Genomic DNA, 26483 nt, shown 5'->3' with positions numbered 1-26483 from the left:
TCAACGACTTAACGTCACGACATAAAATGAATTAGTGTCATGTTGTAATTCTCAGTTCTACACAACGTAAATAATTACGTCGCGTAGTAATTCCAATTACGACGCGACGCAAATAATTACGCTGTGTTGTAAATAATTACAACACGACGTAATTCCGAATTACTGCTCAACGACTAACGCAGCGAATTAACGTAGCGACGTTAAATCAACCAATGGGATCGTTCGTAAAGTGAAGCGCATGCAATATCCGCTCACTGCGTGCTGGTGAAAACCGGAGCTGACTGACTATACAGCAGGGTGGTGGAAGTTCCTTTCCACCTCCCTGCTACTAGTATACAGCGAGCCATATGCCAATCCGTTGACAGTACAATCCTATGAAATGTTTATAACCTAAATTATTGGGCCTACATTGCATCAGAAATATATGTATGCAAGGTATACCAGCTAACCAAGTACTCTGTACTGACAAACATGCTGTAGGAAATGAGTGTCTAGCCCTTTGGCACGCGCACCGTGATGCATCACTGAGCAAATAACGAACGTTTTCATTGGTTGATTTAACGTCGCTACGTTAATTCGCTGCGTTAGTCGTTGAGCAGTAATTCGGAATTGCGTCGCGTTGTAATTATTTACAACACTACGTAATTATTTGCGTCGCGTCGTAATTGGAATTACTACGCAACGTAATTATTTACGTTGCGTAGCATTAGGAATTACAACATGACACTAATTCATTAAATGTCGTGACGTTAAGTCGTTGAGCAGTAATTCGGAATTACGTCGCGTAGCAATTCGAATTACTACGCGACGTAAATAATTACGTCGCGTAGTAATTCGAATTACGACGCGTAGTAATTCGAATAGCGACGCGACGTAATTATTTACGTCGCGTAGCAATTCGAATTACTACGCGACGTATATCCGTGTTTTTGACGGGCTCCTGCTTCCATAGATTCACCTCCCTGGTTCCAGTCGCCCATCCCCGCCCCATCTATCATTCCCGTGCGTACATCAGTGCCGTACTTGTCATACATCATGCACACACGCAGCCACAATCCACCTGTTGCCTCGAATTTTCTTGCGCAAGCGTATACCGGTTGTCACTATGGAGACGCCGGGAAGCGTGCAGTAGTGTGCTCACGCCTACTACACACGCATACACACAGGAAGTAGGGGGACGTTCGACGTTTGTTATGTTACACCGCGCCGCACATCACATCCTTCGTGTGTTCAAAAGTGTGATTCAACAGTACAGTTTTAGGTGAGCACCTCGGAGAAACAACTAAACTTTACTGGTGATATATTTGAAGTACGACAGATAAATAAAGAAAATTGGTCAAAGATGACGGCACAGTGCATGGGAAACTTTGGAGCCCACAAGTGGCGTTATCATGAAACTCTGGCAGACTACTTCAATCGCTCTAACGGAACATTTGTGCCGACTTCAGATACCAAACAAGATGAAGTGAACATTCAGGGAGACAGTCGCGAAACCGTCTGGGTCAATAAGCGCTACATCCCCACCGATCTCCGTAGCACCGCTCCAGTGCCGAGACATAAGTTGCTTGCACCTCGTCAGCTTCCTCAAGCGGAGTGGGGTTGGGTTCCTATGGGGGAAGCATCCCTGAGGCAAATCTCCCGAGCTAACGAAGAAAAAGAGCTCTACGTGTCACAACCAAGCACCCGATCAGAGGACTGGTCAACCCTCAGACAGATGCTGCCTTCCACAGGTCGACCGCTGAGATTCAGCCCGCCCAACTGGGGAACAGGTCATGCCTACGCACCTCCCATGATTGGTCACAGACAGTCTAGATTCCCACACATCAACAGTCCAATGACAAGGTGAGGAAATCCATCTTTTAATTCTAAAGATACACAGTCACAAGAATTGGCTACATCAAAAACTGTATAAATAATATGCCATATAATGCATATTACTGAATAGGCCTACAACTTAGTACAAGGAGACAAGTGCCTAGATCTAGATCAAGATTCTTTCAGGGGATATGAAAAAAAAGGAAGGCAATTTAAGAAAAAAATAGAAGTACAGAAGTAGTAATGCTGATGCACTTTTGTATCCATGTAGATATCACAAATCACTTTAGGCAATATGTGCTATAAAATCACAGGAAATAATACAGTGGAACCTTGATATAACAAAGTAAGCGAGATAGTTTTACAGTGCCTCAGGCTTCATTCCTTAATTTCATATTCATTTGTTTTTATCCCTGATTGCTATAATAAGATGCCTGATAATGATAAGATTTTAGTGGTCCTGAATCTCATTTCTGAGGATCACTCATGCAAATGTCAAGCAACCGGACACTGTCATGGCTTGCCGAAAACAACTCGCTCATCGGTGTATGCTACCTACCTACACTATCAAACTTGAAAAGATATAATGATCAAGGTACATGATGTCTCAAGTTACAGGGAGCTAAAAATCAGTGTAGTGTTCAAATGATTATGAGACAAGTGCATTGTAATGGATTTCGGTACAATTTGGAAAAGTGGAATTTGAGATATTTTACATGGATAAAAAGGTGCATATATAATAGCATGGAAGTCATGGCTCTAATCGATGTTGGATCCTCAGTGAGTCACATATTAGTAGATAGTATACAAATGACGCACAGGTCTGAGTGCGTCAGTTGGAATTGTGTGCATAAGGTAACTATGGAATGCTTAACCCACGAGGCGAAGCCGAGTGGGTTGAGGCTAAATTCCATAGTTACTGCATGCACACTATATTCCGACTGACGCACAAAAAGACATGTGCGTCATCTGATTTATAGAATGGGTAATTTTCTTGCCAAAAACCCATTTTTCTATCATGTTACCCGATGACAAAATTACTGGATGCATTTCCTTTTGGCTTGGCATACACGAGAGCTCGAAAACCATGTATCAGTTTTTACTGGACGCACGGCCAGCCATGCATCAGTAAATACTGATGTATGGTTGTTTTAGCCAATAGGCGTCTCGTACTGAGTGCGCGAACGCTTGCTTAGTGCACGAATCTTTGTTACAAGTACGCAAACTCTTGCTACAAGTGCCCGATAACATGTTTACCACTGTGTGTGACTCAGCGTGCGGCCAGTAAAAATCAACACATAGCTCTCGACCAATGAGATCGCAGGATTCTCGCTACCCATTCTATAATAGTGAACATCTGAACTAAAGAGCAGATAGCCAGCACAAATATTTTCTACAGCAATATTGGTACATATGGTTTCTGTGGTGGCTGATCATCTACCATCTACTCTTGCAGAAGTGATGAATGTCGCATTTAATGAAAATATACCAGTAGGCATAATGTTATTGATTACAAGTGCCAAAAATGACCATTTCATGTTCCCAATATGATGAAAAGAAGAGAGTTTTTGGTGTTTGGTTTTTTTGTTGTTTTTTTTTTTTTGGGGGGGGGTTCCTCATTGAAGTTTAATTGATGGGGAAAGATAATGTTGAATATCAGTCAACACATGACCATCAGTTGTTCACACCATCCATTCAAATGAGGGATATTCTCTGTGATTTTATAGTTTCTAAGACACACAGAGAGAAAGTGTACGATAAGTGATAGGAATGTACTACATTATACACTGTATACATGTAGTTATACCTCCCAATACTGTGCAAATGTATGGTGCGCAATGTCACATTTTTACAATCCTTGAATGTCTTTCATTATCTCCTCCAGGTATGTTGACAACATGCACACAACACATAAGCTCTTCAAGCTTCACTGATTCTGTCAAGTGCCTCATGTCGATGCAATAGTGTGGAGGATATTCCAACAAGATGTCTTTCAGAACTCTGTGCGAAAAAGCCTTACTTGCTGCTTCCTTATTTCGTCCAACACGTCATATTGATCAATGATGAAGACAGCTGGAGTTTTGTTTTTATGCAGATTAAATACAAGTGAATATTTATAATGATCATTTTCAGTAATTTCAAACTGTCGAGCCTGTACAGCAAATCATATTACCACTTGTGTTGATGTCACCAGGAAATTGGACAAAGCTTCTGATGAAATATGCTGATTTTTTATTCCTTTTTCGCTAATTTCTTTTGGCTTATTTCAAGAGCGAATGAATGTTGACAGTCATGTATGAAGTGTGTGCAGGATGTCAAAAAGTTAGGTACCAATTACTGCATGGAAATCTTCATGATGGGATACAATTGTATCCTGTGCATATTGTACATGTACAAGAAATGATCCAGAAGAGGTAGCAACTTTGACCCACCAATGTGACATCAGTTGTGCTCTATAATTCTGTCTTTGTGCTGCATTCATACAGTGTCTGTGGATACCTCTTTTGACTTATTTGTAACAATGAGACAAATAGTCATTTTTTCCCCTGGAAACACTCATTAAGCTTGAAGTTGTAGATGTCAGTATCAGAATTCACTTACTGTGTTAACTGTGTCCCATAAAGGGCATTACAAATGACATAAGCAACACAGGGATGTGAACCACCTGCAATAATAGTAGTAGCTTATGCAATAAGCTGCATTTTGCTTGGAACACCATCAGCACTCCATACTGTAACCTTGCTTTCAAATATCTTTGCCTTTATACCATTTGTTGCACATTTGGAAGTGTAACTTTCACAAAACTTTGTATCAAGCACATACATTTAAAGAACTTTAAAGTGGATGCTGTTTGTAAAGGAAACATGTATAGTCAGAATGCATCAATCATTATTTCCTATACTGCCGACCTTATTTTCACAGAAAGTACCAAGTACAAATGTTTGTACAAAACTTGCAGTGAAGCACTGTTTAAATCTTGTGTCTGATTCTGCCATTGCACATTATGCAGATACAGTGCACTCCCACTATAACTAACATGGTTATGGCAAAATTCTTGCTACAGCAAGGTAAGATTTCAGGTGCCCAAATCATGTATCCTAAATATACTTTGTTATTTGGCTATGACAAAATTTTGATACTAGAAAGGAAAACTACTGGTCTGAGGACTTTGTTATAGTGGGAGTCATCTGTATCTGTAGCTAGAAAAGTAACTACACCTTTACCCTATAAGTTTTGTTACTTGAAACTGACATTTGGCAAGAACTAACTTCTGAGTGACAGAACAAAAAAAAAAGGTAAATAACAATGAAAAGGTAAGAATTTACTGTCTTAGAAATTGTGAGAAAAGCAAGAGAGTAAGGCCATATGTATGAGCTGTGTGCATCACACGTATTTGAACAATTCCTGTGCCTTCACCTACTGAGATATACATTTGTTGGGAGTTGTTGAATTAAGACAGGCATGCTGAACATGAGATTTACTTGCCTTTCTGGTTTTATGATGGTCTCATTCCTTGGGACGATCCTTTTCATTGTAACACAAATGTTCAAGGTAGTAGCTTTCTTCTTCAAACCTCAGATATAAGGTATTATCAAAATGATATAAAACACCTTTCATGTCTGACAGCATTTACCACTGAGAAGTGACTTTCATTTTACTCACATCTACTGTCTAAAGATATATATTGAAAAAAAAAGACATCGTCCAAATTGTTGATGTTTATAAAGGATATCTGCTTCATGAGCTGCAAGTTTGAGCCAACAGTAAAGCCTAGTCCTTATTGATGATCTCCCCATTTGAATTCTGCACCGACTGCTGCCTTGAGAGACATGGTTTAGCATGCTCATTGATCTATGCAAACTGTAAATTACACAACTTTAAAAAATATATTTAGTGTGTATTGTTTTGTAAGAGGGCATTAAAATAGGACACATAATGTGTAGCATACTTATATACAATATACAATGTACAATGTAAGTGTTCTTATGGGTAGCAAATTAGATTGGACTATTTTGTGACAATGAATATTATTGCCTTGTGAATTTGAATGCACATTTCCTTATGTAATGCATGCACCATATTTGTCTTGCCAGGTTATAAAACCTGTTGTTTTTTTATTTGTGTGTGTAACTGTTTGTGCAATTGCTGTATTGTGGGACTCGCATACATCAAACTTTGATATATTCACTTCAACTTGCTATGCAATTATACAAGAAAATTTAGAGGACATAGTAATGCTGTCATGAGCCAGGTAATTTTGGTTTCTTTTGTAACACATTCATTCGAGTCCTTATGACGAAACATTCACACGTGTACATCCCTTCAGCTCAGTACAATATGTTGATATTTCAGTGTGGGACTGCACTAACTTTTGCATACTAGTTCCTCTTCTGATTCATTTTCATCAAACAAATCGCCGAGCAATTACTTGAATTGAATTTTGTTTGCTCTACAATGCTTCGTGTATAAACAAGAAAATAATTCATTACTTACTGTCACTAGAGGCAAGCATTTTCTCTCTTTTTTAAAGTTCATTCAGTATTAAATCATATTTTCTTCCTTATCTCTCAATTATACGACACTGTGCATAGTTGCCAGAGTATGTCAAATTCATGTTCCTGTATTCAACCATCACATTGATTTTCACTTCTGATGTCAAACGTGAATGATATTTGTGAATCGATCCCGAGGAGAAAATTGCTTGAATGAAAGCAGTGAAATGGAGGCATTTCATAGCCCGTAGATTACCCGTCATTGTAGGTATGTCTTCAAAGAATTGATGAATAATTAAAAACACCTCGGTCATGACAGTGACATTACTAGCATACCGGCCTTCATTTGTCTGTGCCTGTATTGTTGTTATATTGTACCACATCTTTCACAGCACTTATTCCACATCTACCAATATGCTCTACCACACATCCTTGGGTGAATTAAGAGTTCATTTGTTTGTTTGTTTTTTCCTATTGCTTTTTGTAAAAACAGCATTTGTCCTAATAGGATAAATTACCATTTACTTCACCCGTCCTTTCCCACTCCAAAATTCACTGTTTTGAATTACAATACCCGTAATACTGAACATGCTGAAAAATACATGATTATCTGTCTTGACACGTCTGGCCCATCACACAGCACTTCCATTCCGACGTCCTAGTCCATGCCAAATCATCACAGTTAATACATGTGCGTACATCAATTAGACACAAAGTAAGCTTTCCACTGTCTTTACTGGATAAGGATTTTAATTTCTTCAACTCATTCCATCAATACAGAGTTTAGCCGCAAGATTAAAATTACCAAAACGGCATTGAGTCACGTAGTCACTAAATTGCTACACACTTGTTTATTTTTTTAGAAAGTTCAAACATTGTGCAGGAATCTTGTTTTGGTTCACTGCTTGTATACAATTCTTTGAATATAAATTCTACTGAAAGCTATCTATGTTTTTGATTGAACAGTACACTCACACAACACTTCCAGTTTCCTTAAATTACTGCTTACCACAGAGTACAAATATCTGTCATTTTAGTGGTTAAAATGCTTGCCTTGTTTGTACATGACAGCTTGTTATCATAAGTACATAGTTATCTAATTTTTGAGCAACGATTAAGTAGAACAGTGGCAAGATGTACAAAATTTACAAGTGATAAATGATGAGAATTCAGTGCACACAGCATCACACCTCATCTATACAAGGAAGTTAGTGTTTCCATAGATGGGGCTGGGGGTGGTATAAACACAGCATTTGCATAAATCTCCTTATGAACAAACAGCTTTCAGAGTCTTGGTGGAAAAGTCACTTGAGCTATTTAGACTGGACAGAATTGCGAAGAATTCATGGCATGGAAGGGGTAATGATGAGTAGATGTTCAAACATAAAAAAGTATTATTTCCATCAAGCTTTAATGTTTCTCTCTTACTTAAAATATATAATCAATTGTGTACACAATTTGACAGTTGTAATGCAGCCAGTCCCGTGAGTACTTGTGTGGTCATTTTTCATAAATCTGGGAGCTGAGCCGTTGTTGCCTACGGCTCTGTTGCCGACATTTATTCAGTGCCTAAACCATTCCGTGCATTAATTTTTCACGAGCCCTGACGGATATCAATTACTGCTACCTCATCAAAAGTCTTACAAGTACAAATGGAGACATGTGTGACTAAAGACTATACAACACACTGCCACAATAGCCCTTATCTTATAACTTCAGCAACTAGTATCGATGTAATTCTTCACTGCATTATGTAATCAGTTGGAGTATTTCCATCTGTGCTTGCCAATAGGCAATTATGATTCAAGTAGAGATGACAGCACATGCCTCAAAAACACTACCCTGCTAACTTTTGATTACCATTAAGGTTCTCTTTTAATATCCTAAAGGTAGGACAAAAATTTAGCCTTCAGTTTTGATGTCAAATCTCCACTGCCTGCATCACATCCTAGTGAATATACACAACAAACAATATCCTGCAAAGTATGGATAACTATTCAAGGTATAACCCATCCTTGTTGTTCCACAAAAAGAACAAAAAATCAGAAGAAATTCAAGTTCATTGTGACTCAGCTTTAATTTGTGCTACTACAGGAAATGAAAGAGAGGAAAGATTGTAGAGGAAGACTCAAACATCATCAACAGAATGGTCTGGAATACAGACTACCTCATCACTGGCAAAGTGAGAGGGTAATTTCTATGATTTAAAACCTAAATTCTTCCGCAGGCATTGACAAAACCTTGTTTGCTAGGAGCATTTTTTGGAGGAATGCTTTGATGACAGTATCTGTAGACCAAATATGTGTGATTCTTCAAAACCTATGAATCAGATGCTGTGATTTCAAATGGGCCCTAATGTAGGATTTGATGAAGACCTGGCCTTTTCTCTTCACATGAGTGTGCCTAGACAATGCACAAGCACTAACCTCTCACAAACTAAAGTAAATCTGGGCTTCCCTTCTCCTTTACATACTGTTTTCTTTCTCTTTGTCCCCCATGTCTGGGAAACAAGGCTTAGTTCATTAATTTGTTGGTCTGATTCACTGCATACTACATGAGAAAGTAGGCAAAAAGGGATAAGAATCCAGTGGGTACTTAAATGACAAGGCTGTTTCTATGCACTGTTCAATCATCCTTCTAGTTTGTTCACTAAACACTTTTCTACGCCTGTTTAATCACACAACAATCTACTACATGTTTTGTACATGCTACTAACAGCTACAAGTTTTGAGTTGCTTTCTCACACTTGCCAATTCCCAATCATGCAATCTCGACAATGACCAGAATACCAAAGCTTTCCATGAACTTACAGTGATCTATATACATGGTTGTTACCACAGACACATGTAGCATTCACAGTTACGGTTTAGATCGTTCAAAATATTGATGACTAAGGAGAAGAAAACGGAGGATATCATGAACAAGTCAAACCTGACCCACCTCAACAGACACTACTCACAGCATATATTGTAATTAACAAATATATGTACCATTACTACATACTGAAAAACCTCTGTACTGTCTCCATTTATCCGTTCTTGTGTCCAGTCAAAAGAACAAACAAATATATCACCCTCAAAATCCAGCCAAACTGCCGCCACTGGGTGTTGCTACCCAAAACAATGCATATGAAATGAGTGAATAATGGCGCACCTTACAATTTTGCTTATTTCACCATTATTGCAACCATCAAGGTACCATGTATCACTCTCTAGACATCATGTCCACACAAATCAAGTTGCATCAAACTATTGTCCACAGAATAACATCAATTTGAGGTAGGAAAAGCTGGGCTTTCCTTGTCGGTCCTACTAGCCTGTGGACTGCAGATACCATTTGTATGGTCTTAAACTTTGTTCATACCATCAATCTCTCCTACTTATCACTGTGAAATAATGATCTTGACTTGATGTGATCGAGTAGGATACAAAATCTACTCTCGTGTTGGCAGTACTATAAAATAAAATTGATATTACTAATACTATGAAAAAGAAAAAAATCTGTAATTTCAGTTGATGGCTTTTTTCCCAATAGAGCAAATAGTAAATAAACTGGAGATTGAAGTCACTATTTGCTGCTGTTTTGAGATGTTTACTGACACTAAATTCAATCGCAGTACAGCGGCAACAAAAATGAATTGAAACAAAATTGAAAACACACACATACATCAGCATTGGACGTTCAATACATATTTTCCAGAGCCTAATCTTTTGTACAATAGTGGCAAAATGATAGAGAAAAGATGAATGCTGATCAAAAATATTATTTACATAGAAAATTGCACAGTTTTTTTCCTCTACAGGAGGAAAATATGAATAATTTGGCATGTCGTCCTTGTCATGTGGCCGACAAAAAAATGTATGCTCCAGAGTCAACCAGAGAATTCATTAGGAGTTACGTGTTAATGCCTTTCATTACTGTATATGACATCATCTTTATATTCGCCTATGTAATCTTGATGATTAGGGCAAGCTTTAACAAATCTTTCAGCTGACATAAATTCAATGAACATTTTCAGGTCAAAATTCAATCCTGCACTCTCCTGCCCCCACTTTACAAATCATATCCCACTTCTTGCATTTGCATGTAGAACTCGTCAAAATTTCGCACTCATATAACTTTACTTCCTTGAATCCTAAAATATGAAAATATTACTGGCATTTTGATGAACGAACATACCATTTCATGTGAGGTTGTTACCAAATTTGGTGATATGTACATCAACGCTTTACAGTTGTACATAAGATATTGTCTTTGTGCTCATGAAATAGAAAAAATGTAGTGTTTCTTCTTCTTTTTTTATGATTATCGACATGATGACGCAATGTTTTATTGAGTTGTCATTTTTGAGTTGCCACTTTGAAATCCCCTATTTTGACTAGGTTTAGATAAAATGTGAAAGAGCATACCACAGCAATATATGTCTGGGCACACAGCATTCCCGATCTCTGTTCCATGTGGAGCTTATGAATGTGCCTTAAAATAATTGCATTTTCATGGTTTTTTTTTTTTCCCCCCGAGGAAAAAAGGCCTACAACTATATCGATATTCACTGGGTAAATGTGTGTAATGCTATTGGCTCTTTCCGTTTACCCCCCTCCCCGGCCATTACCAACACAAACTTACTCACTGACTGGCCTTTGGGAAAGTTGAAGATGGCGCTGAGTAATTTTTTCATCTACATCTGATGGAACTATAAAATTTATCTCCTAATTTTCCCATCAACAAATGTGATTTTGGTGGAGAATCATAAGACATGGTGGATTTAAGAAGGAGGGTGATTTTCTTTTTTCAAGTGAAAAAAAAAGTAGCACACTCAGGAATCAAAGTATATTTACAAAATATCTAATAACAAATTAACCACCAACAAAAGAAGCACACAAAAAAAAAAACCTGAAAGAAGTTTCTAATGCATAGCTGAGCCGACAACAAAATTTCAATGTTGTCTTGCTTTACATAAATAGCTCAATTACAGCATGGAAAGGTTTGTCAACCAATTGACATGAGGCTGAGAGGTCTGTAAAACTATAACCATTTCCTCTTAAACAGCTGACGCTTTCATTTGCAAACTTCTTAGAATATGTAAGTACAATTAATACACGCTGAATAATGAACTTTTTGTGCAATTTCACTTCAGAAATTGACATTTTCCACTTTACAGAGGAAGTGTACATTAACTAAATACATGTACAGCGATAAAAATGACTACAAAGGACTTAAATGCTCCCCTACTGTGCTGAGCACCATCTCTAGTACTCTCACAAAAACAATACAATGTGTACCTTTAGCGATTTCAGGAGCTGCAATTTTACATTTTATAAATGATATGATACAAACAATGGTGTATGGACTTCGATCTGTATCGTTGAAGTGTCAAAGATTAAGTCTTGGCTGGCAACATGCTGCTTGCTGTGGACAACTTTTAAGGGACTGCAAGTTACAATCTAAAAAGACTAACAATTACAAATAAAAATATATAATATTACCACAATATGTACTGACAGAATTGTTCTCATTTAACATACAAACTTCACATTCTGTCAGCCTTCTTGTGTTCTGATGAGAAGAATCGTGTATACATTTCAAAAACAGATCTTGAATTCTTATAGATGTTGAAAATAAATTGAAATCATTATTTGCAAGAACCAAGGTCTTTATTCTGTCGCAAGTCTAGTGATTTTTTTTTTTTTTTGACAGAGCTGCAAAATGCATACCAGCATGCTACTCAACTGCAGTATGAAGCACCAAGCTATATCTACACAAATGCTAGTGTACAGAAGTGACGTTTGCCTTTCGTGTGGTGATGACTCCATCCTGTCTCCTTTTGAACACATCCTCCTCACTTCTTCAGAGAAAATATATAAAATACTTTGGTTTTTCTTTCCATAGAACACGACAGACAATGTAGGATGATGTACTAATACTGGCAAAGAACAGAGCATGCCTCTACTCTAACAATAAATAGTTTGAAAAATTTCTCTGAATAAAAGAGCATCGACGATATGATCATCAGCTTTTTAAAGATAAATATATACAGCTACATATATTATACTTTTTTTCCTATTCGTACATCATGTCATATACTTCACTAAAGAGTCAGTCCAAAGCTGCGACATCACACAACAAACATGTACACACCTAGCTTCTTTCTTCAGCAGGTTCAATTAATGAGTGATGCAATAATTCCTTCCTTTTCACATGTGGTGTCCACGGTACAGCATTTTTCTAAGTAGACCATTTCTCTTGCATGCTTCCAAAGTTATGGTTCTCTGTAAAAGTGCTGAGTTATGAGGAAAATAAGACATAGGACCCTGTTTGTGATCACACTGACATAAAGTGTCATACATTCAGCATCGATAGGTTGCATTTTCCATACTTTCAGAGAACTATGCATGGGATGAACAGGGCAGTGTGAACCTGCAAAGTTGTCGGTGGTAATATGTACAGCAAGATGACTATATGTCTTGCAATATGTATACCATGGCTGCCTACAGCATTAACTGTGATTACTCTACATTCTGAGTGAGTATTTTGATCTTACAATAAGGGTTATCCATTAGAGCACACTAAATCACCTTTTATGTTTCAAATATGATGCTGCCTCAGTTTTGGTATAATCTTTAATATCTATTTATATATTTATCACACTCCTTGTTTTAGTATAAACAGACGCTCCTTCTTCAAACACGCCATTCGCGTCTCTACCTATACTGTCCACTCTGTTCCTGCTGTAAAATGTCACTCACAATAAGTGTGTTACATTATTTTAGATAAAATGCAAAGTTCTGATTTCAAGAGAAATATGAATATGTGACAGCAGTATATCATTAATTTGTATTACAGTTTGCAGTTGATATAGATATAAATATTTGAGGCGAGAGTTGAATTGACACCTTACATACTCTGTATGAGAGAGACCACAGCATTGTGATGTTACACGCAACTCCCTGTATATTATATGTTCCCTTAGACACTAACACATCCTGGTCAACTTCAACTGAATCTTGCCTCAATCAGCTCCATTCTCTCCTGCTTGACTCTGTACAGTGAGTAGAGATCCATCTTGGACAGATCAAGCCTCTTGATGAGAAATAGTTACAATAGTCACCTCAAATACAATCAAATGCCCGGCCACTCTCATCACAAAATCCTTTTCCTCTAAAATTGTAAAACAAAGAGGCAACACTTTTGCCAGTCAAAATTTTCTTATCATTCTGGCTTCATTTTGAGCTGTTTTTACAAATTTTCTCTCGCACGATATTGCAGCAACAAATTCATGTCAACACATTTTCTTCCACATCAAAAGATTCTACTTCGAACAACTGTCCACTTTTTTTCTATGTACACAAAGCAAGCGATCAAGAATTTTGGGTGGGTGAAATGAATAGCTATTTCAAAGTGCTCATAAATAAATAAAAAAAAGAAACAACAAAACTTCCACCTGGAATGAATCATTAATACATCTTTGAAGCGTCACCATGTTACAGCATAGCTTGTAGTCATGAAATTTTTTCAGACTACAAAATCCAAGAAGAAACCCACACAAACAGGGACTGACATGGTAGTACACACAACCTCCATTACATTTCTACCCAGCACAGGGGTTGAAAATAAGGATGAAGTAGGAAAGGAAAAGAGTCCAAACCATTTGGCCCATTTGGGATGGAAGTAATTATGTACATGATTTTTGTGATGGATTCTTCATTTTACCCTCTTCTTTTCATTTCTTCTTTTTTTTTTAGTTTTACTTCGTTGTTATTTCGAGTATTTGAAGAATGTTGAAAACAATGTGGTCGTTGCAGGACTGCAGCAAATGTTGGATCGTCAAGAAGAGTGTTCGCTTTTGTGGCAGCCATCTTATCTCTGAGCGACGTAGAGCGATGTGGCCTGGCTTGGGTCTGCACCAGCAGGGAACAGAACTAGAAGACAAGAAAGAGAGAGAGTGAGATCCAAAATGACGGGAAAAATACTGGCATAATCGGAATTTCAGAAAATAATCTGACTATACTGGTGGCTTATCACGGATCTTTAGATTATCAATCCTTTGCTGATATTCATACATTTTTCTTTCTTTCTTTCTTTTTTTAACTGTTAACTCTCCAGATAAATGTGCTCCCCAAAACAATGAATGAGTCCAAACATTTTTGAACATGTGACCAATTCATTTTGTTCTATGGTACATTTAAGTTTATGTTCCATTAACATTTCAAGAAAGACTGTTGTGAGAGAAACTAGCATAGGAACTTGAGTAATGATCATAAAAAAAGTCATTCCCCTTCAAGCAAATGAATGCATGAATGGTATAGGCAATTTTCCAGTGCAATGACCTGTCAAGTACAAGGCAATGAAGAATGATTTGTGAAGAAACATTACTACATCCTACTGTTAGCATGCGCAGACAAAATGGAGGACTTAATCATTCATGAAATTCAAAAGAAGCAAACCTACAAACATGAAAATATTTCATTTGAATTAGGTTTAAGAGAGGAGACAAACTGAGACAATTAAAATGACTTTGTATACAATGTGTAGTCCAAATTTCTGATGACAATACTCAAGGGTCAGTTTACCTTTCAAGATATAGTTTGTCAGCAAGTCAGGCACTTCTTTGCTGTCTTCATCAATTGCTTTCAAGACTGAAATTGCAAAGAAAAGAGAACAAAAGTTGAACAACAGTCACCACCAATATTACAGAAGTAACAAAATGAAAAACTGAAAACAAAGGCAATAAACTGTCTATCAAAACTAGCTATATGAGATACAATCCCACTCCCTTTAAAGGGGCATTCCAGACGATTTTCATAATTTCACATCATATAGTACGTAAATGGACAGCTCCATGTATAGATTTGTGGAATTTATAGTGGTCTTTTAGCAGAGAAACAATACTCTGAAAAATCTTAAACAAATTACAATGAACAGTGTTGATGACATAGGAGCCTCACATATTTCAGAAATGTAGCAGTGTAATTCCACTTTAATACCACTTGCTTAACAAGTTCACCTGTTTAGAATGTATGCATGCCATCTTCTTTTGTTCTGCTTCCTTGAGCCCCAACTCATGCATTCTTATGGTGAGGCTTCCATTTCATCATCCTTGTTCATTACACTTTGTTGTAAATTTTGAAAACATCCTTATTCCTCAACCCAATCACTATAAATTCTAAAACTCTGCACTTGGTATAACTAATTTATAGTTGTGTAATTGTAAAAGTCTGAAAATCATCCGGAGGTCTCTTTTAATAGATATCAAATGCATTCAGATATTCATCCAGTGTTACAAGGTGACCAGCACCACAACACAGCCCACAGGCTTTGCCATTAAAAATGGGCGATTCCCATCAGTCCGGATCTTAAAAAGTACTTTTTTCTTTTCTTCATCATGGACGTGTTGAGTTAACAGTTCTCTTGCAACTAGAACACCTGATGCTCTGAATAATTCATGGCATCCACTTTTTACTACCATCTAAAGTATGAGCTCTTGCCGATGCTACGAAGGTGTTATACAGCCACTTGAGGGAGAGAGAGAGAGAGAGAGAGAGCACGCGAGAGACTCTCCGAAGGAAAGTGAAGCTTTGTACTGTGTAACCAGACAGATACAGAAGGTGACATTCGTTTACAACAGCATGATGCTCTCTTAGTCCAAAGCATAATAATCAAACTTGAAATTAAACAAAAAAAAAAACATTGGTAAACAAGCCATATCAACATCACTCATCACAATATACCACTTCTTGCATATGTCCATTAAAACATATCCAGCATTCACTTTTGCACTACATAATCTTATTTGTTTGGTTGTCTGTTGGTTTGGCAGCTGGTGTTTGTTTGTTGTTGCTGTTGCTGTTTTTGTTTGTTTGTTTTTTAGGGGGGAGTGTAGGATAGGTGAGCCAAGGAGGAGGTGTTATAAATGGAAAAGGGTTAATCGACCCAATTCATAAAATTACTATAAAACCTCTTGTTACTGTTCTATTGCAAGGCCGCCATCTCTTACTCCTGGTAACTTGGCGACAAGACATTTGTCCTCAGTCACAAAAGGGCAGAAATTTACAACAATACATGACACGCCAAAGTTTGGGCAAGGCTCAGCTCAGCATGCTGGTGAACTTTGAAATCCACTGTCTGACAGTTATCTTCAGCTACCACTGAATATGCTATCATACATGCAGTTTCCGTAACTGGATTAAAGATCTTTTTTTAGTTTGGTCATTCATTTATTGAATTTTCTCTCTTCAGTTCATTATATATATATATATGCAATGCTTTCATTTACAGGAATATTTGGAAGAAAATGTATAACATTCACATGATGTTTCATCCTGCTCTAGCGGCAAGAACAATATGCCCTCGAAATGCTTTTGTGATATTATTCCATGCAAGCAGTAATCGGCTATCAAGAGTTCTAACTGAATGGTGATGGCTGAGTTTTTAGCACGGCTCATGTAGAATGCAAATGCCTAACTTGTGAACAAAGTCTAGATAAAGCCAATAATCTGATTGAGTTGCAAATATGGGTCTCTCTGAGAAACATTTCACTACTTACTTTTGGTGATTATCCTCAAGGTATCCAGATCTGGTGGGGTGTCTTTGTGGTATGGTATTCTCGTTGTCAGATACTAGATATGGAAAACAGACATAAAGGCAAAAAAAAAAAAAGAAGAAAGAATGATAACTGGTAATGCTTGGTGTACAGCACCACACACTAAAAAAATAACAGTCTTTGCTATCCTTCAGGAGGAAAGTTAGCAAGGTACATATTTGTAGATAACTTGAGGTATGAACAAACCTTTCATCTGAACGTATTAATCCATCTTTAATGGTTTTGTGATGACATGATAATGATCAAGCTTAATCTTATTTATGATTTGTAATTTCTTAATATATAAACTAATATTATTTAAAAAAATAACTGGCACCACTATAGTGAGTAACATTCTAATCCATCATCAGCAACATTACTTGAGGACCCTTATTTGATTATGTAGGAATTCACCTTACATGAAAATTCCTTTTTGTGTTTCTCCTCCTTCTTTCAGTAAGGTACAGTCAAGAGGCTCATCAATATGCATTTTGCTTTAGTTTTGATTTACTGTGTATCCCTTCACTTTTGTACATTTTCAAAGTGAGTCACACCTAGTCAATAAAAGAAAGCATGTTCAGTCTTGATTCTCATACATATGACTCTAAATGCAGGAGTGAACAACCCTGGAATATGATAATACAACCACTGCCGAAGGCCGATGCGACAATCTAAACGAAAAGAAAATTCTGGTGAGCAGAGCCGCGCTGCAGACGCACATCCAAACCCGCCGGGTATCCATCATGTAATCAATGCACAGCATGTGGAGTGTCCCGAATGCACGGCAACCCTTTTTGGAAAGCCGCCGAGTATCTAACTGTGTTCACCTGAAGAGGGTGGTATTTGGTATCAGCCCACCTAAATGCATTAGTGGAGCACATCCGGCCTTCAAGTTAGGGGTAATGGGCAAAGAGACTGCACTGCATGTGATTGATGGAATATCCATGAGCCCTAAGGCCATTTCCAAGGACAGGAAACTTGACAAATATCTCGTTTAGGGTTCAAATAAGATATTGTGTTATATCACAGTTACACGACTACAACTGATATGTAGTGAGTCTGGTAATTTAATTCCAGGGCCAAGCATATTAGAGAGTTACACTTGATTCTGGGTTTATTCAAGGCATGGGAACAATTCTTTCTTCTTCTTTTTTTTACCAATTTGCATCAATCACGTGATCTGCAATTCCTTACAACACAAGGCCCACATGGTCAACAATTCCCCCTTAAAGCAAATTAATGAGGAACATTACAGCTTAGATGATAAGAAATAAAGACACTGAAGCTTGTACTCATGTCAGTTATTTTTACAAATAGTTTTTGAAAAAAAAAAAGTCCAGACAATCAAACACACTTTCTCTTTCAGCAGATTTACACACATCTAGGTCCTGAACTTTCCTAATCATGCGATGTCAAAAGTTCAAGGGTCAATGAATTCTGGATGAGCTCACCATTCCTGGCTCCACACCATTCTTGAGCTTCAGTTTATTGCTGAGTAGAGAAAGGGGTTGCTGCTTTGTCTTCTGCTTGCCGCCAGCGTTGTTGCCCGTTCCGCCCCGACCTTTGACCTTGTTCTGTACGCTGAGCAGTGCAGAGATGAATGTGTTCTTGGTCTCTTTCTCGTAGTCCAGGTCCTCTCTGAGGGCCAGCTGTTGGACCAGGACTTCTGAGTATTCCTTGACAGTTTGGTCTAGCTCCTCAAGCAGTTCATTCAGTTGTGCGAGACTCATATTCTTCAGTTCTGAAATGATAAGAGAAAGTGGGGAAACTAAGTCCTTGTTCTACAGAAAAAAAAAAAAAAAACAGATGAGGGGATTTCTATTGCATATTGACTCATTGTAACAGAAATTAGAAAAGCACTTGCGGAGCACAGACCTCCGCCAAGCAGTTCATTTCCACTCATATTGTGATTTCCACCCTATATCATAGTCCTACATTGCCACTGCATAAAAAAAAAAATAATAATAATAGTCATCATCATAATATGGTGTACAAAAGAGTGATGGTGATGGTAGGTATATGATCTGGCTTTTTATTGTTATACACATAGGTCTACGTATGCTGAAAATGGCCCCATTTTCCAATGACACAGAATTCTTCAAAAAGTTCACCAAAAAAAAAAATACCTGGATCCAAGCAGTGATTTGTATCACTACCAAATTTTAATCATCTGTTCCTTGCGTCATTATCAACTTTTCCTGACAATTTCATCCTAATCCATTCATAATGTTTTGAATTATCTTGCAAAACAGACACACAGACAAACAAACCAACACCTGAAAAACATAACCTCCTTGGTTTTTGGCATAAGGAACAGAGTTTAAGTGCAGAGTCAGCACCCCTGCAGACTAAGACCTGCCCATTCTCATGATGTACTATTAGCAGGGCAGTAGCAAAACACCAAAAACTTGCATCATCACCATGGAAACTGCATCCAAAGTGTGAAATGACTGTACGATAGACAGAGAGATGCTCTCACTCAACAGGAAAGCTCAACAAAATAACCTTCTTTTTTTGTAGCTGCTCACACAAAGTGATGGACAAACAGTCACTGCACTCAGGGTGTAGCTGCATCTTCAATCAATCGATGACAGTGGCCACATCAGCCATCCATCTCTGCCACAGGCAGTGCAACTTTCGCACCTGACTCACGACCAGGGAGACGGCTTTGCCTAAGAATCAATGCAAGCTGCGGGAGCAAAATTCAGCCGTGGGAGAAATGCTCCAAAAAAAAGCCGGAGAGGCCCAGCCAGTAAACACGTCACAGGGTCTGACTGTCTCAAAATGAATTTCCAATGAAACCTGTTGAACGAGAAAATATTGCCTCATTCAGTTGAGATGTCTCTCTATCTATTGAATGCAGAAAATGTCTTTTCAATCCTAATCACTTTGCAGCAGAATGAAAGACCATGCATATGCATCAGCATTCTACACTGAAAGTATTTTCATGACCAATGACAGAAATCTTTGTACGATGAATCTATATGATGAAGAACAATCTTAAGTACCTCCAAATCCCCTTCCACTGCATGCTGACAAGTCACCAAACAGGAGGAAGCACTAAAGTTGTCTAGCAGTCAGAGTGGAACACAATAGAAAGACCTTCTTTTTAATCAAAATCAAAATTCCCTAGTTACTGCATGGTAGGTTCCATCTTCACTTCTCTAAACATGGCCTTATTCTTGCTTCCCTTCAGTGTTCACCTTGAATGTCTTGCAATTTATCAGTACAATTCAATGTGTGTAACTTTCTACCGCCATGAGCAGGGCATCACCATGATATTGTTCAGATCTGACTGGCACATTGCACAGACGCACGCTATCCTCTCTCGCTACGCCCCTCCCTGTCATACCCCCACCTTGGCTTGGACACAGCCATGCAGCGCTCTTCACTGACGGCATGCACCCACACGCTGTGATAAACTTTTCAACTCGCGTGTTATCTGCGTCACTTGAAGAGTGCCCCACTTAATTCATTTCTTCGGCCATGTGTCTCTTAAGACCAGATCAATTACACTAACAAAGAGCAAGTATCCAGCAGGTCTTGGATTGTTTATTGGTGAAAGGTACCTCCCAGCTGTATTTCTACAGAAGGCACTCAGAGCCTAAATATAAGAGAGAAAGAGAAAAGAGGAGAGCCGAGAGAGACAGCTATGACGCTAAAGAGGGCCAACCACCTCACAGCGCGGATGCAAAGGATGCTGACACGAGATTCGTTCACATTTAAAAGTTAAGCTCAGGTCCAAAGCTCTCGTGAATGCACTTCAAATGTAAGAGGAATGAGGCTGGCAACATGTGGCTAGTCGTGTCTCAAAATGCCAATTTGAAGTTGGGCATCATGATAGCAAACATCTTACAAAGCTCCATTGCTTTGCTAGTCGAACTCCCAATAGCTTACTTAGCAGGGAATACAATTAAATCAAGTTTGTATGCAGATACTCCAATACACACTATCAGTGATCTTATAAGTCACAATTCTATTTTTGATTATGGGGAAAGTCATTCAAAAAACAAGAGTTGCAGTGAAAATAAGTACATATGTGTCCTGTGTATCAGCTTCCCATGCACTGTTTTAAAATGCAGCTAAAAATGCACTGCCTACACAAATTGTTCCCAGCAGCTGCTGACACCAGTATGAACAGGACCACTCATTATGCATTTTACCACGACGAAATCAACATGACGTTTTCCTCTTTTTCTTTGTAGTGTGCTAACAAGCAGCATGTTCTAGATTCTCTGGCTATGTGGATTCACTGAGATTCCCTCCAATCTTGCATAATGCTTGAACAAGGCACCACAGGCTTTGAACCACCTGCAATCTAAAACCAGAAAGCTTAGCAGCGGAAGAAACAAACATCAGTTGCATTTGAAAAAACACATCCTCTATGTTTATATCATGAGAAGAAGAGGAGCTCTGGTTCTCATTTGTTGTGTGTACCTCTTTGGAATCCTCCTGCGAACGAGGGACTTCATTAGGATGGATTCCAAGGTCTTTCTATTCTTTCTCCGTCCGTGGCATTTGCTTTTGACGGCCTTGTTGCTCACTCCGCTGAGGGGACAGCGGAGGTTCCTCTTTGCCCAATGTACACAAACCTTGGCCTACTGTATCGATTGCACTCCCTAGCTACGGCGACGACGGCGGACTCGGCAGATCCCTCTAATTCTGCAGGCTGGAAATCGCAATCTGCATGCATTTTGGTGGGGGCCTAAAGCTTTCTCACACGGAGATGAATGTTCAGCTAAAAATTTGACACTGAAAAATCACGGTGGCAGAAATTGCTCACATATCAATCAACACAGTAAGCCGTCCCTATAGATGTTGAAAATCCACAATTCAATTTGCACAAAGAACCCAATGGCATCATGACATTGAGTGAAATAGGTCTGTCGATCATAAAGCAGCAATGGGCTCCACTGCAGGTTCCATTTTGACTGATTGCTGTGGAGGGAGATTAAAGCCAAAACATAGTTCCCACATGCTTGCAGAACTGCCAATTATTGCTCCAAAATGTACTTAGTATGCATAAGAAATGTGTAAGACCATGCTGTAACAACACAATTCCAGTTCGGTAAAGACAAGAATGCAATATTAGTCAAAAAGGTTAACCTGAAAGTCCACAATCTAAGTGCATACCGATCAAGGTAACTACGTAATTTTTCATAATGGATTATCAATAATGGACAATCGGGCCAAAGTAATATCCATCGATCTTCGGCATTAGAATGAATTGCATGCACCTTGTTGGAAAATGCGATTGCAAAGGGCATGATTGATCATCACATAACGTTCCACCTCCCAAAGTGCTGAACAGGAGGGATTATTTGGAATAAAAGTTGTATACTACAATCAAAATTATTCTGCACTTATGATCTCAAAATACTCCAAAACAACTCATCATCCTGGCAAATCGCATCAGCCAGCTAAGTTTCATGGTAGGCCCATTTGATGTATTGCAAGCAAATTCTAAATTGTGGAAGATGAATTTTGAGCCCTTCTCAGAACTATGTTTTGGCTTTAACACCTTTAACACATACAGCAAGTAAAGCAAGAGAACCCTTCAGAACAAAGTAAATGCTCATGCTTGGTGGTACAATGTAAACGACTTATAATCTAGTTTATTTCAGGCGTCATATATGTCAAAATTTTGTCGTTTCTCCAGGCATCAAGAGCCACTTATCTGTCCTTTGTAATGTGCCTATGGCTTTCATGTATCCTCTTATCATACACTGTAGCACTGTATTTTGCTAGCCTGCATGCTTATGAATTGTTGCCTGCAGTGCAGCATATTATGCTAAGCTCAGACAACAATGAGGAAGACATTAGCTTTATGATGCTTAGTGTACATCCTGTCAAATTCATATAAACCCGCATGTGCTACGCAAATGACTTGTCTGCTGCGTACCAACCATTAGGCAATCAATCTATCTATTTATCTATCAATCAATGAGCACTGCTACCACCTGAACAGACGTGGGTGCATTAGAGCTTTTTCCTTGATGGATCCCCTCTCCCAGAATTGACAACAATCAGCAGAGCATTAGCTCTACCGGTTTCATGAGGGGAAAATTTCTTGATCAGGGAAATTTCCCCTAGGTCTCAAATCTTCTAGATTAGGGTTCGGTAATGGCTTCAATGAAGATGAAAAATTTAGCGATTTATCCGCTCAGAGAGAGAGAGAGGGAAGGAGGTAAGCAGAAAACCAATCCTCTGAAGAATAAGACTAAAACATTCATAAAATGGGGTGGATTGGGGTGGATCAGTAACATTCACACCACTAATTAAACTTTATGGTCAAATTTCATTTGTGTTTGATCCAAGTTCATCATGAATGTGGAATCCCTCACATAAAGAAAAATAAAATGTTTCATCTTCTAGTCCTGACATTGTTATCTATTCATCTATTTGCAAGTCTGATTTTAAAGGGTAACTATATCCAAGGAGCTTCAAACACAGGCCTCTTGATATATCTAATTCTAAGGGTGCATTAAATTATAGCAAACTTTTCTGGGTAGAAACATAGTTTTGAATACCATGTTTTGTGGTTTAAATTTTGCTACAAACAGTAGTTGTGACTACTAACTGGGTTTTGAAACATGATTTTGAAATGCACTGTGAAGGTGTGATTGAAAACTGTGTTTCACAAGGAAACAAGGTTTTAAAAATCTTACAAATGGAATCGTGACTTGAAACATGGTCTATATGGCATCATAGTTGCGCATGCCCTGTTTGACCAAGAATCTAATTACCAAGGGACCAGCTGTGCATGATGAGATGCACAATGGCACAGTCTGAGCAAGCCAGAAACACGCTCAGGACAGACTGTTATAAATGCTCTTCTGTCAAACCATGTTTCAAAACCATGTTTCAAAATCATGTTTTGAAATCATGTCTCAAAACCATGTTTCATAACCATGTGTCAAAACCATGTTTCAAGATCATGTTTCAAAATCATGTTTCAAAACCATGTGTCAAACCACGTTTCATAACTGTTTCAAAACTGTGTTTCAAAATCATGTTTCAAAACTGTTTCCAATTCATGTTTCAAAATCGTGTTTCAAAACCATGTGTCAAAACTATGTTTCAAAACTATGTTTCAAAACGGTATTTCCAAATCATGTTTCCAAACTATGTTTCCAAACCATATTCCTAAACCATCTTTCAAAACTATGCTTCAAAACCATGTTTCAAACCCATGTTTGTCGGTATGCATAGTCTTATAAACGCAGCCCATAAGTTGTGTGAAGTGATTGTCTGTGCTATCCCACTCAGGGTTTATCAGCAGTCACGGTGTCAAGGAGGACAAAACTAGGACAGGCGATGAGGACAGCGCCTCAGCAAAGGAAGAGAGTTTTGGAGATGAGTGACTCATTCTCCGAGTTAGGGACAAGAATCCTGTGCTTCTCAGATTCCTATGGGATGAGGATTCACTGGCGCTGCATCAGGGTGGGGGCAGGAAGAGCGGAATGATTGGGAGGCACATGTTTGGGGTGTAGAAATACTGGTGTGCTAAAGACAAAAAAAAAAGGTGGAAAGGCAACAGACACTGAAAAACAACTTAAAAAGGACAGAATACACAAGAAGTAGAGATGTTGGTGGGAAGTATTGTGAAAAAGAAAAATGAGAGAGAGAATCATGATATTAACATTTCAGATACAACTTTAATTGTGCTTCAAGTCTTGATTTTGTACCATTTTTCTTTTTTTAATTTTTCTTAACGACAGTATGCATCTGGTTGATATTTATTATTAACTTCATCATTACAATGGGTGAAAGGGTCGCACTGTATTCCAAAGTCTTTGCAAGCTTTGCCAACCAGTTCCACAATGACAGTGAGCCTATTAAAGTATTAAAGTGCAGGCAAGCTTTTCCTACGACCATTAGTCACAATCACTCAGAAAAAACAGTGGGATAACAATCGCCATCCAAGTACTGACATTTTTTTTTTTTTTGGCGCTCATTTAGACGGACCGAAATATCCTGCTTATTGCCGTCTGCAATGACTTGTTGACCAAACTGAGCATGCTTGAAATCTACCAATGACCCTATGCCCTCGTGTCATGTGCAGTTCAATTATGTACATTTTAAATTATGGGATAAAAAATCTCAAGATTCTTGCGGTGCAAATTATCATGCTATTTCTAAAATTATTGCAAATACTGTAAAAGTGGAAATTTTCGCGCATTTCGTGCAATCAGAAACCAGAAACATTTCTGCTTGCCATATGTTCTTGTAGTTGATGTCTTGATACCGCGGAATAAAAAACACGTGAAACTCTTCTGATCCGGCCGAGCGCGAAAAATTAGTCGCGTGAAAATAACCACTTTTACAGTAATTCAAAAATAACCACACGGTTTATTGGGATTGGGATCACACTATTTAGTGGGATTTTCATGTCCACGATGACAAATGACAATAATTTCTAGATTTCTATCCTGCAAATTCGTGTCAGTGTGAATCCCACTTTCGACAGCATGTCTCTCTCTCTCCCTCTCTCTCTCTCCCTCTCTGTCTCATGCATACATACTGGAGCACTGAGCACAAAAAAAAAAAAAAAAAAAAAAATCTAGTCACACTCAAATCTTCACAAGCAACCATTTGTTTTGTTGTTGTTGCTCTCCCAGCAAAAGAAAAACAAGAGATTGTCAAACTAACAAGCAAACTGCATCTTGCTCAAGTGACGAAGGTTTGCACTTGGGAACTGGCACGTCCTTGAAATCCTTGACCTTCAGGGCAGCGATGGCACTCGTCCTACGCTACTGCGCTGTCTATGCCTCTGGAGGCTTTTAACTCTGCGCATCCCTTTAGGCATAAGTACCCTACATTTCCCTTGTATTACATCCTAATGCATCGATCAATTAAGATGAAAGGAGCAATCTTTCATGTAGATTTGATTTACATATAAAATCGTCACAAAACTTGATGGTTAGTGCTCACAGATAAGCACAATCAAAAACAATGGCTGTTTGTGAAATTTGAACTTTTCCATCTCTGTTCTCATGTTTACCAAGTATGACATTCACTAAGTAATCAATTACTGTTCCTTCCAATTTCTTGTAAACATTTCAAATTCCTCCTCTTGTTTTTTTTTAACTGCTAGTTTATACACAATCTCCCCTCACTGAATTGACTTGTATTAGATTACCATTCCTGTACACCTCCTGTCTCTTTTCTTTCTTTCTTTCTTTCTTGAAAAAAAAAAACTAGAAATGTCGCTACGGCGACTGGTGTATGCCTCCGCCATAATGCATGGTTCTCCTAATAGGTCTATAGTACAATGTCTTGACAATGTGTGATGACAGTTTCACACAATTGGCAAAATATTAAAATGACAGGTTTGCCACAAATGTGCTGAATGTTCACTTTCCTAGAACTAGGTTAAATTGGATGAACGATTAAAAACGTCAGGGTGCAGGTATTTGGGGGAACTGATGATTTTTACTTGACTTTTGACCCTTTTATAAGTTTATGCATTGAGTAATTTTCAAGGTATTGAGAAAAAGTATAATTTCAGTATCAAATGGTAAAATAGTATTATCTAAACCTGGCCTTTGACCTTTGACCTCACAGTTCCAAAGAGAATCACTGTTAGGTAGAAC

At 38.2% G+C, this 26483-nt stretch overlaps 2 protein-coding genes across 2 annotated transcripts in view; one reads left to right on the top strand and one right to left on the bottom strand.

Moving 5' to 3' along the window:
- Positions 1–1342: 1342 nt before the first annotated feature.
- Positions 1343–3821, top strand: LOC139734571 (uncharacterized). Its single transcript, XM_071645347.1, has 2 exons — positions 1343–1842; positions 3701–3821. Exons 1-2 carry the CDS (start codon positions 1343–1345, stop codon positions 3747–3749), a joined length of 549 nt encoding a protein of 182 aa, XP_071501448.1. The 3' UTR covers positions 3750–3821.
- Positions 3822–11565: 7744 nt separating this feature from the next.
- The window catches only part of LOC139734590 (fasciculation and elongation protein zeta-2-like), a 79568-nt gene continuing 64650 nt past the window's right edge, over positions 11566–26483 (bottom strand). The window contains exons 5-8 of the mRNA XM_071645375.1: positions 18339–18628; positions 16852–16924; positions 14879–14944; positions 11566–14227 (exon numbers count right to left, since the gene is read on the bottom strand). Coding sequence (XP_071501476.1) covers positions 14166–14227; positions 14879–14944; positions 16852–16924; positions 18339–18628 — 491 coding nt within the window. The 3' untranslated portion in view covers positions 11566–14165. The remainder of the gene's footprint in view (positions 14228–14878; positions 14945–16851; positions 16925–18338; positions 18629–26483) is intronic.

The sequence above is a fragment of the Diadema antillarum genome, unplaced genomic scaffold (assembly GCF_040938485.1).
Source record: "Diadema antillarum isolate AM-2024a unplaced genomic scaffold, OU_Dant_1.0 seq00000533_RagTag, whole genome shotgun sequence".
Lineage (NCBI taxonomy): Eukaryota > Metazoa > Echinodermata > Echinoidea > Diadematoida > Diadematidae > Diadema > Diadema antillarum.
This window is presented reverse-complemented; position numbering and strand designations above follow the sequence as displayed.